Here is an 11,764-nt window from a genome sequence, read left to right as displayed (position 1 = left end):
AAGAATTCATCTGATTTCGCTGTTGTATATATTTAATCCCATGCTAAATTAATTGTGTGTATTATCAACAACGAATTATATATTCAACGGAACTATTATTTTGAACGATACAATATGCAAACATTAGTGTATCTAGGTACAATGTACATATTATGTAAATTGAAAGTGAAAGTAGCTTTAACCATTGGATAACTTTAAAATGCTCCACTATCGACAGAGCATACACAAAATTTTTTTTTTTTGACAATAATTGATACTTAATCATGTACTGATGTATTACGTATGTCTTATTTACACAAAAATACATGACATTATGTTTTGCTTTTGTTGTCTGCACAATCTGTACTTATTAACACAAAAAATAATAAAAGATAATTCATTTTTCTTTTGATGCATGCGCAATCAGTACCTAATTCCATATAGAAAATGGTGGCACGGAATTTTTTCGTGACGCAATTAGTTACTTTTGTAATTATTTTTGATATTTCTATATTGAAGTAAAATGAGAAGCTCAAGCTTTTCAATGGTAGTAATGGTGTAAAGTAAGCAACTTTTGTAACTGAAGAAAAATTCTAATTCTTCTACTCATGTTTTTGATAGCGAAAAAAATGTCATTTGTCGGCGGTGGAGCATCTTTAAATAAAATCGTTAATTCCAAAATCAAACCCCACTTCACGCAATTGGATTTATTGTGATAAAAGATTTAACATCATATTCAGATCCCGATTTCATCAATGTCATTTCAATTAAGAAATTAATCAATTTTGATTTCTTTTCTTTAACTTCGATTGCGAATTGTAAGTGCTATGGAGACACTGTGCCTGGAGAGAATAAATACCTCATTACAAAAAAAAATCAAATCAACCCATTTTACAAAACAGTAGCAAACCTTTTGAAGCACATCATCCTGACATCATTAGAGAATTAAACAAATTAACTAATATATTCGAGTACAATATACTACTGTAGATTAATGAGAATTTTCTTTCCTTTTTTTCTGTTGCCTGGATCAAATATTTCTCCTGCAAACTTAAGCTCTTTACAATTTTAGATGATAATTATATAATTAATTTATACACCTTTGGATGTTTGTGGTAATATGTTTTTATAAATTTTTTACACAATTCAGAACAAGCAGGACACAGTAATACACAAGAGGCCCAAGGGCTTTACCGGTCATTGAACTTCATTGGCAATAGTCATAGGAAATTAATTCGATATGGTTAGATTTCGGGTCAACCAGAGATGTAACAACACTTTCTCAATAAAGTTTCAGCCAAATCGCACCGGGTAGGACTTAAGAAGAAGTTCATAATATGTTTTTAAGATGACGGCTGTGGCGGCCATCTTGGATTTCGGATCGACCCGAAAAATAGCAGCATTTTGTCTGGCCATGTCAGGATCATTTCAGGCAAGTTTCAGTTAAATCGCACTGGTTGAACTTGATAAGTTCAAAATGTGTTTTCAAAACGGCGGATGTGGCGGCTACATTGGATTTCGGATCGACCCGACAAAATAACAACACTTTGTCCGGACCATGTCATGATCATTTTAGGCAAGTTTCAGTTAAATCACACCTGTAGAACTTGGGGAAAAAATTCAAAATGTGTTTACAAGATGGCGGCTGTGACCGCCATGTTGGATTTCGGATCGACCCGAAAAATTACAACATATTGTCGAACTTGAGAAGAAGTTCAAAATGAGAACGTGACGGCGCACGACGACGGCCAAACATAGACCTCAGATGACCTAAAAAGGCATATCCTCTTCTACATCATTTTTGTCACAAACAGTACTGAGTATTTTGCCTCTGGAAACAGCGTTATATCGGTCGGAAACCTACCATCCGTTTTTCATCGGTTTTGTGGAATCACCAGGTCTCTGAAACCCTTAAAATGGAATAGATATACGAATTCTCCAAGTTGTTCTTCCAGTAACTTGTTTTTAAAAATTAATCATCGGGTCGTCTATGGTATACGTCGTAAGTTTTATTTCTATTTATCAAGATACTATTGGAAGTAATTTTTAGAAATTTCAGTTGTTTAATATTCAGACCGATCCGAAACAACATTACTGATGCCCAGAAAAGATGCAGAAGACCATCTTTGACTTTTTGTTTCCATTATTTCTCATTAGGTTCTGAAGGGATCGTTATAAAAGATTATCGAAAGAAAAAACACTAAAATGATCTTTCTTTAATTTCCTGATCACTGTTTTTTTTTTTTTATTAATTTCCCCTTTTTTTCCTTTCAGAAAGTACCAGTCATGCTGATATTTCATATAAAGTATATGTATTGGTTCTTAGTTATGAAATTTACGAGCACAACATGGGATTCACAACAATTACACCGATTTTTCTTCAGTTCCAGACTTTTAACAATTTTTTTTACAATACGACTAAATAAACATTTATTTCTAATTTTCGTTTTAAATGCTACTTCAGAAAGCTAATGGAGAAAATATAGGATCCGGATTTGGCATGCCTTCATATTAAACCATCTGGACCTATATATAGTCTGAAAAAAAATCGTACACGTCGTCTTATTGTAATTACTCATCAAAATAATTCGATGAAGTTACACATTGATTGTCATCGACATTGAACTCAAATCTAATGGCAATGAAACAGCAGATATCACAATATGGCATAATTTTAACTCGCTTGTAAAGTAAAGACGACAGAAGTCCAAAGTTAATTGAATTGTTTAATATCATGTCCACAAACTTTGGGACTTTCTTTGACACATGGCACCAGTCAAACAAAAGCATCCTTTACAGGTCTACCCTAAAATGGGGTGTCTGTACTTAAATGCATAAACATAACAACTATCCTATTGGGTAAAATAACAAAATTATACCTCGTCACTTTTGCAGCCTTATCATGTATGTCATACAATAGCCCGAGATACTCCTCTGGCCTTGACACCAGACTTTGACATTATGTACCCAAGACATCTATCTGTTATAATGTCTTAAGTCTGGTGTGAGGGTCAGAGTATCTCCGACTAGTCATACACAATCCTCATCACTTTTGTAGAAGATGCAATTAGCTAGCAAGTTTGGGTAGAACAAATGACATTTGGTAGAAGGGTTCCACCTGGTTCTAATATACTGAGCAATTTTAACTGGAAAACAAGATTTGAATCTACTAGATTTACTAGTAACCCGATAACATCACATGGCAGGTGATAATTTGTCTTTGGATATAATAGAGTTACCTCCCCTTGAGAGTGAGTATTCACACAATTCACAAGAGTAGATAACTCTAATATACAAAGACTGAAAAAAAATTGACAAAAGATTTGGCAGGGTAGATAGCTTTTGTACCTCAAAAGGGAAGTAATACATTATAAAGTCTATAGATCTGACCTGTTCTATATTTAATAAAAGAAACAGTATAATATTCAACATAATATTTAACAATTTACTTTGATTAAAAATACATGCAAATGGTTTTGAAATTACACTAAAAACACAATACTTGATTGATACCAGAAACATAACGGTTTCCTTTTAAAATTTTTGCCATAAATAAACAGAGCAAGCAAATGTTGCGATATAAAAAGCCAAGGAAATCAATATTACATTTGATCAATGGAATACATCAATCTGTCACAGCTATATCAATAATATGCTGTTTGGAGATGTAATTTTTATAGCTTGTATAACAATCCAAGTCGACAAACAGTGACTTTAGACAAAAACTATGTCCAGAACTATTACTCATGCCATACGACTTGTCAATAACGTAATGGAAATAAATACTTTTGACATGTCTATTTTTTTCTAATAATGACAGATTGCCACTTTGATTTCATTGGCTATTTTTTAAATTCCCTAGCCCTTGGCATCAATGAACCTGGCCAGATAAATCTTGATTCTCTTCAATTTTATATAATCATCAATATAAGACACAGATCTAGACTCTGTGTTAAATATTAACTTACACTATAGCTACTTTTATAGTGGAAAAGGTATTACACTTCTGACAATTAAAAGTCATCAAAGTTTTTAAATATATCTTTTCCACTACAACATAACCTGCATACAGTGCATTTGTACATTTGGACATGAAATCTGGATATGTCACTTTTAAATATACATAGATCTAGACAAGAGAGCTTTCGCTATTCATTATCAGGAAAACATAGAACTTTGCATTCAAAGTACAGAGGTTTGAAACATTATGAATTCGTCAACATACCAAACCCTTACTTAAAGATGCTCCACCGCCGACAGAGCATAAACGATACTCACCAATTTAACAATAATTGGTGTTTAATTGTGTATATGTCTAATTAACACAAAGGATAATTTATTTTGCTTTTGATGCTTGCTCAATCAGTACTTAATTCCACATAGGACATAGTGACACGAAATTTTTTTCGGGATGCAATTAATCATTTTTAATATCTTTATATTGCAGTAAAATGAAAAGCTCAAACTTTTCAATGGTGATAATGGTGTAAAGTAAGTAACTTTTGTAACTGAAGAAATATATACTATTTCTTCTACTCCTGTTTTTGATACCTGAAAATGTCATTTGTCAGCGGTGGAGCATCTTTAGGAGAATTTATTATTGTGACCAATATTAATCTTACATCTAAAATTGTACAACAAACAAGGTTTATGAATGTAGTGAACACTATCAGAATTTGCACTTCATATTACTGCAAGTTATTCATAACATAACCGTTACATGGTGTTAACAATTTTGAGACAATTACATATTACCAGTATATATGTATACAACCACCGAGATTGGAAGACATTCAAGATTATATACGTAGATATAGGATAATAGTAAAAAACAAACAAAACAAAAAGATAAAATATTGAACAAATTAATTTCAAACATAAGAATATTGTATAGAGGATTTAACAAACCAGCATGCTAAAAATGTGTCTGGGGGATGGAAGGGGGGGGGGGGGGGCAAAAATATATACATGTATACATTTATGAGTAAACCTTAAAAACTGTTCCTCTCTAAGACCACATCTTGTGAAACATGCCTAAATGACCAAAGACGTAGCAACTATCAAATAGCCTGAAATATAATCTATATCTTTTATCTCATCCAGTTAGCAAGGGAGGTAACAAGCAAGACATCAGTAAATCTCCAGTCTTAAAGAGTGCCCTGTGCTAATTTAAGGGTACTTTGAATATTCTCTAATTTGAAATTACACGTTATTGTCCTTTGATTTTTTTTCTATTTTCTTGTTTTAACTTACATCCTTACATTTTTCAAATTGCTAATTTTGCATCAGTAAAATATTTTTCAAATACTTCAATACATAGTAGTAATAGGAACCCACAGCTAGAATGTTATACTTTGGAGTCTATATGGGTTTTTTTCCACATAGATATATCTGTTGAATACAGATTTCACAATGTTAAAAGACTTCATTAGCTTTCATTGAAATAAAAACAAAGGAACTTCTTTTTATATTTTCTGATAAAAACGGAAAATTAAAAGCTTTTTGGCGACAGGAACAATCATGCTTTTGAGCTATAGAAACAATCATTTTACTTGGCATTCACAGCTAATTATGCAAGATTAGACATATCATATGAATATATATACCCCTTACACAAGGCTCACCTTGCAACCGGCAGCTTTCATTTCAACCTCATTGTATTATTACATTGTTTTAGTTGTTTCATTTTACCCCCAGGACCTGTATAAAAATTTTTGTTCTATTTCTTATTCTTCTTTCATACACTTTTTAAGCAATGCACTTTAAATGCTTTTCCCCTGGCAATTATTCAGTGAATTTATATAATCTATCACTAGATAATAAGTAATATTCTTAAATAATATCATGAATACAAAAGTTAGATAAACAGCTATGGATAACAAACTTGTAATATAATTCATAGATTACTCCAAATTAAAATGACAATGAAAAAGGGGAGTTAACTCAGACAAAAATAGTCATTTTGGTCTTTAGTGCAGAGACTACAAACATTAGGAAAATGGTTAGCTTAAGAGTGTGGAGTATACTTTATAATCAGAATTATGCTGAAATATGTTTATATATATCTTCAATAGTAAAATTATGACAACCTTTACTAACCTAAAGTATTATTTTCTTAAATTTTTACAGAGAAAAAAAACTGAATGATGTTCAGTAGCAATAGAGCTCATCAAATACCAATGTAACAGCAAATTCCAATAATAAATTCATGAATCAGAAGTTAAAACTATTTTCAGTCATCATTATTCAATGTCAATGTAAACTAATATCACATACATGTAGTACTATGTTTTACCTAAATTCCCAACAATCTCAATTTGCCATAAAATCGTACCATGGTCCACAGCATCAGATTCTGTTACATGTATGTTATTTAGCAATTCATCTTCCTCATCCTTATAAGACGTGGGTTGATGCCAAGTTTAATTGATCGCATTGCCATTGCTCTGTTGAAGTGCCGTTGTGTTTTAACCTCACTGGTGTCCTCAAAGTTTGCCTCAATAGAAGTGATAACCCCAAAAATCACACCCAGCACCAGAAACAAGATGATGAATAGTGTATACTGTGTGACAGAAGGGTTAGGTGAGCCGTCCATCTCCCGGAGGTGGGCTTCAGCTGGCTGATACCCTGGGTTCAAATCTAAACAATGTCTAAAATGGAGCGTAGCCTCCTGGTAATGTCCGTAAGCTTTTAGTATTTCTCCCAGTGTGTAGTGTTGGAGCCATGAGTTCTCACTGTTAGGCTGCTGCATTACAAGTGATCGTCGCGTTAGAAATATAGCATCATCTAAATACTGTAGGTTAAACAGAACACGGGCTAGGTAGAGTAAAACTTCAGGATTATTGGGGGATATAGACAAGGCCTTCCGGAAACACTCTATAGCGTACAAACTGTTGCCTTTTATTCTCCAAAAATTTCCAATCTGACTGTGAGTCTGAACTGATTTAGGTTTCTGGAAAAGAAGACAAATCAATAAATCATAGAGTCATTAACTCAAGCCTATATCTATAAAGACCATGAACAATTAAAGAAAGTAGTCGTAAACCATGTGGTCTTTAAAGGTAGGTTTCGCCCAACCAAATAAATTATTTTTTTTGTGAAATGCGATAAACGGAAGAAAAGATGGAAAAAACATAATAAAATACCTCAATTTAATTTTTTTATGCGTTTGAGATTCGAACAAATTGTGTCTTGAATATACAAAATAATGAAGGAAATCCTTGATTTTATTACGTGTCCGTCAGACAAAATAATATGCAAATGAAGCTGCGATGGATTTGTGTTGTTCGAAGTTTCGCGCATGCGCATTGTCACGCACTAAAAGTAAACAAAATGCTGAAACGGAAAGTGGGTGAGATAAAAAAAAATGATATCTGAATCGGCAAGAAAGTTGGAGGAAATTATAATTGGATTCGGTAGCGTCCTAGGATATCTATAGGGAAGTAAATTCAGAGATGGCATGTACAATAGAAGAAACAGAAGCCACATCATCAAGTGGAACTTGCCCGAATCTGTTGGGACTCGTGTAACGGCAATGCACAGTGGTGAGTTAAATTCAACACATATGCCTGCGCACAAACAGCCGCAGACTAACTACATGTATATTTGGTGTACAAAGCTAGCGAGCTCATGTAAGTAACATGAAGTGTTTTAGATTATATGATATGTATAAACAGTCCATCGCACTTCGATTTTTTGTTGGGTTTTTTTTTAACTAAACCATGGCCGTGTCAAGACTGTCTCACTTCTATCTGACATTTTTGTGGCACGCTTCCGTTTGTTGATGCGGCCTCGTTTTTGGAAAAAAATACGTCATGTTCTATGTAAAGCTTGACTTCCACTCTATTTTTTAGAGGAGTATTTTTCCTGGTCAAGCTAGGCAACTGACCACCCATATTGTTCGCTGTATGCATTGAAAATGATCTGAAGATTATATCTATGTACAGGATAAATTTCAATTTTGTAGTCTTTATATTTCATTGGTCGTAAACCATGTGGTCTTAAAACATTGGTAAAATTGTATTAAAATTTTAAAATAGGCTATTTGTGAACCCAAGAGTGTGAAATGTGGTCTTATTAAACAGGTGATGTCATTACAAAGTAGACAAAAACTTACCATATAGACATATGATGGTATTTTTATCAGCTTTAAATTGGAAAAACAACAGTGATTTTTCAGGGTATTTTGGGAAAAAAAATTTTTGACACGAATTGGGAATTTTAAATCGCGAAAAGATCGGTTTTAGGGAAAAGTTACCCATTACTGAACATTGCTGTTATAGGTAATTAAATATTGTATAACTGTGTTATTTAAGGATTAAAGTCTCTTTCTGTGGTTCTATCGAAGGATAAAGTTGAGTAGGGTATCGATATTTGGAATGGACCGCGAAGCGGTCCATGAAACAAATATCGATACCCTACTCAACTTTATCCTTCGATAGAACCACCCAGAAAGAGACTTTAATCCTTATATTTACAGTCTTAACTATTATTTTCATAGCTCAAAATTTACCCTTAATAGTGTTTATGGCATTTATAAGACTAAAATTGAATTATATCGTTTGGTTCCGACAGGCATTTCGAACAGCCACTTGAAGTGGGCGGAAAAAAAAAAAAAATTCCCGCCAATTTATCAATGAACATACCAATAAAATGAGTTCCGTCTGATGAAGCATATATCTGAGGTTTTCCCGGTATGGAACTACAAATCATTTTATTTATCTGTTGTTAAAAACACCATGGTGCAAAGCAGTTTGGTTTTTAATATTTTGCTTCGTATGATTTCACACGCTTACACAATTCATAACGTGGCAGGATAATTTAACGTAGTTGTGACCGCGCGTCCGATTCAAACCGCCTGTGTCAAGGAGGTGTGACAAACAGTAGAGTTTCTTCAATTTTGTGATCACTTGAGTTCTAACTTAATCAGTTCACGTTTGAAATTTCTTGAATACACGGATGTTTACATAGTTCCATGTTCATTCTTTCCGGATTTTAGAGATTTTCAAATGTATAGGACGTCGTTTCGAGGAACATGTACAAACACAGGTAGGCCCACTACTGTAAAACGTTTTTACTGTACCGCTCTCAAAATGTTAGCTATATTAATATTGTTGTTTTAAACACTTCAATAAATATTAGAGGTAATCTATTACAAGTATTGTAAAGCTATTTGATGTTACATGCTGTTTTTACATGGACCTGTACTGCATCAACAAAACAAACTTTTATCAGGACAGCTTTTTATTTTCTCAGCAATTCCATTTGGGAATTTTTCATTGATGTTGGGAAAATATAGTGGGGTTTGGCATTGTGAATGGGGTCGTTTACCTACCCCCCCAGTTATATAGGGAGAAAAATCACTGAACAATGATATAATTTGACATAACTGGATACTCTTTTAACATTGAAAACATATAAAAAGATGTAATAAATAAAAATATCCATGAAATTGTTTGAACTCATAATTAAAATCAACTGCAATCATACCTCTTTCTTTGATTTCTTCAGTCTTTCTTCTAGTTCAGTCATATCTATTTCGGAGGTTTTACTTCCTTTTCTCCTAAACATCATGGCTACCTCTGGTTCTGGGATGTGACTGTGTTCATTCCTGTTCGCAATCCCTCGTAAATGATCATATTGTGTATAGTTTACTGGTTTTCCACATGTCAGTTTTTTCTTTTCTGGTGGAGGTTTACTTTCTATTGGACTTACAACAGTCCTATAAATGAAATAAATCAAAGAATTACTCACAAAATTAGTATCAATTCTGACACCTTGTTCATTAATCCAATATTTTTAATTAGATATACTGGTCAGCAATCAATTCTTGCCAAGTACCAAGTATCGCCATTGGCAACACATGAATTTTCAAACAATTTTTGTGGAAAACTGCATGGTTATTGATAGCGACTTCCATCAGATGATGACTTTATTCACAGAATTTTATACAAATACACATGCAATGGTAAGAATATTACTTGTATTGGCGACCACAAGAATTGGTTTATGGTTGAGTTTATAAAGGATATGGTTTGTTGCAGGCTGTTAAGTGACTTAGTCGCTGATGGTCCTTAGACAAAGAAATGTAAGAATATTGTAGCAGGTTTTAGTTGTATATAGTGTACATTCAGGGCAAGAAATATCCCAGGTCCGATGGCCCGAGACCAGTAAAACATGCATGATCACGTGAAAGTGTAAATCTGTGTAAACTTGCTCGGTTTTAATGTTAATTACCCTGTTTTGGGTAAAATAAGACTGAAATCTTAAATTCTGGCAAGTGATTTTCAAAACAATTTTCTTGCCCTGACATTGTGATACAGTCGCCTTCTAACTTAAAGATAAAGAGAGAATTTCCCTTTAGTTCAGCCTGTAGATGGACCAGTAAGTCTGGGGTTGCAGGTTCGAGTCAGGCTAGCAGTACACTACGTATATTCTCGCCCTGTTACATTAGGTGCCATAGACCACTCCAAGTGGAAGTTTTGGTAAGCCTCCTTGGAGAGAGAACCTGGGTTGGTTTGTGTTCAGGGGTGAACACGTTTGAAAATGTGGGGGAGGGACAGCATACGATAGTGAAGCAGGTTTTAGTTATATATAGTGTACATAGTGATATGGTCGCCTTCGAGCTTTGCTCTAGGAGGAATTTCCCGTTAGCTCAGTCGATAGCGCGGCAGATCAGTAGTAATCTGGGGTCGAGGGTTCGAATCAGACTGCTAGTACGTACATTACTCTTGCCCTCTTACAATACTTTATAGTATCATTATAATGTAGATTCCTACAGGCTACATCATGTACGTTTTATATTTGAACCCGTCTATAATATAACAGGTATGTCTATTGACCGGCTACATCTACTATTTTTTCTTGATATGAAAAAAAAGAGATGAAACCGAAACCAGGCACTAAGATTATCTACACACATGGTCTCATATTTTAGCTAAATGACAACGTCATCGAACTTTGTATCGTGTACCTGTCTGTTTTATCTGTTATTCTGTCACAAGGTAATTGTTTTTGTTCGTCTTCCACTCTCCATTCACCATTCTCAGTAATTTTACGCGTAAGAATTGTCATCAATCCATCTTCTGCGAATCCCTCATTTTCTGATTCCTCGGCTTGGACAACTTTACCTTCATCTGTATTAAGTCTCCAATGATTAGCGCCTGTTGAGCTCCTGGAATTACTGCTAACTATGTGCATGGACACTATATAAAGTGCCATATAGGACACACCAGGTAAATCGTAAGTCATTATTCTAATAGCACAATGTTGACATCGGTGACAGTTCTCAATACATATGGCGGATGCTGACAACGACACCTTGCGTTCGTTCGACCAAGAACGATAATCCAGTTTTGGCGCCAACCATGATCGCCGATACTGTACTGTATAGTGCAACATCTAATCGCTTCATGCCTGTCTGTCTGCCCATGACCGACAACTTTATAGTAGGGCAGGCAATTTTTGCCATGCAACTGGTCCTTTGACCGGCAACCTTTTGGTCCAGTTCTGATAGACTACTAAAGATATACAGTATACAAAACAAAAATAGCAGCGCACGATACTAAAACAGATATATGCAAATGTTTGTTAGGAAAACTATTACTTTGCTACTGTATAAAATCAAAGGATGAATTGTAACTTTGTAAGGACCAGTAACTTTCTGTCAGGACCAGGTCAGTCGGTCCCTAGGGCCAGCTGGAGATCACTGGTCACCAACACACTTCTTATATATATAATTAGCAGATCATAATAGTCATGGTCATTTAAGTTAAAAATATTGCAG

The 11,764-nt window shown here is 34.2% G+C and overlaps 1 protein-coding gene across 1 annotated transcript; it reads right to left on the bottom strand.

Annotated features, from left to right (window-relative positions):
* Positions 1-2,692: 2,692 nt before the first annotated feature.
* On the bottom strand, positions 2,693-11,296 carry LOC138320108 (uncharacterized). Its single transcript, XM_069263178.1, has 3 exons — positions 10,952-11,296; positions 9,469-9,700; positions 2,693-6,931 (listed from the first exon to the last, which is right to left on the bottom strand). The coding sequence occupies exons 1-3, from the start codon at positions 11,227-11,229 to the stop codon at positions 6,353-6,355; spliced, it is 1,089 nt and encodes a 362-aa protein (XP_069119279.1). The 5' UTR covers positions 11,230-11,296; the 3' UTR covers positions 2,693-6,352.
* Positions 11,297-11,764: the final 468 nt, after the last annotated feature.

The sequence above is a fragment of the Argopecten irradians genome, chromosome 1, assembly GCF_041381155.1.
Source record: "Argopecten irradians isolate NY chromosome 1, Ai_NY, whole genome shotgun sequence".
NCBI classification, from domain to species: domain Eukaryota; kingdom Metazoa; phylum Mollusca; class Bivalvia; order Pectinida; family Pectinidae; genus Argopecten; species Argopecten irradians.
Note: the sequence above shows the minus strand (reverse complement) of the source record. Positions and strands in the feature narration are given on the sequence as shown.

Coding starts and splice junctions, on each gene's coding strand:
- LOC138320108 (XM_069263178.1), bottom strand. CDS start 11,229: ATGACTTACGATTTACCTGGTGTGTCCTATATGGCACTTTATATAGTG. Junction 9,701..10,951: donor ATAACAGATAAAACAGACAG/GTACACGATACA, acceptor TTTCATTTATAG/GACTGTTGTAAGTCCAATAG. Junction 6,932..9,468: donor TGAAGAAATCAAAGAAAGAG/GTATGATTGCAG, acceptor CTTCTTTTCCAG/AAACCTAAATCAGTTCAGAC.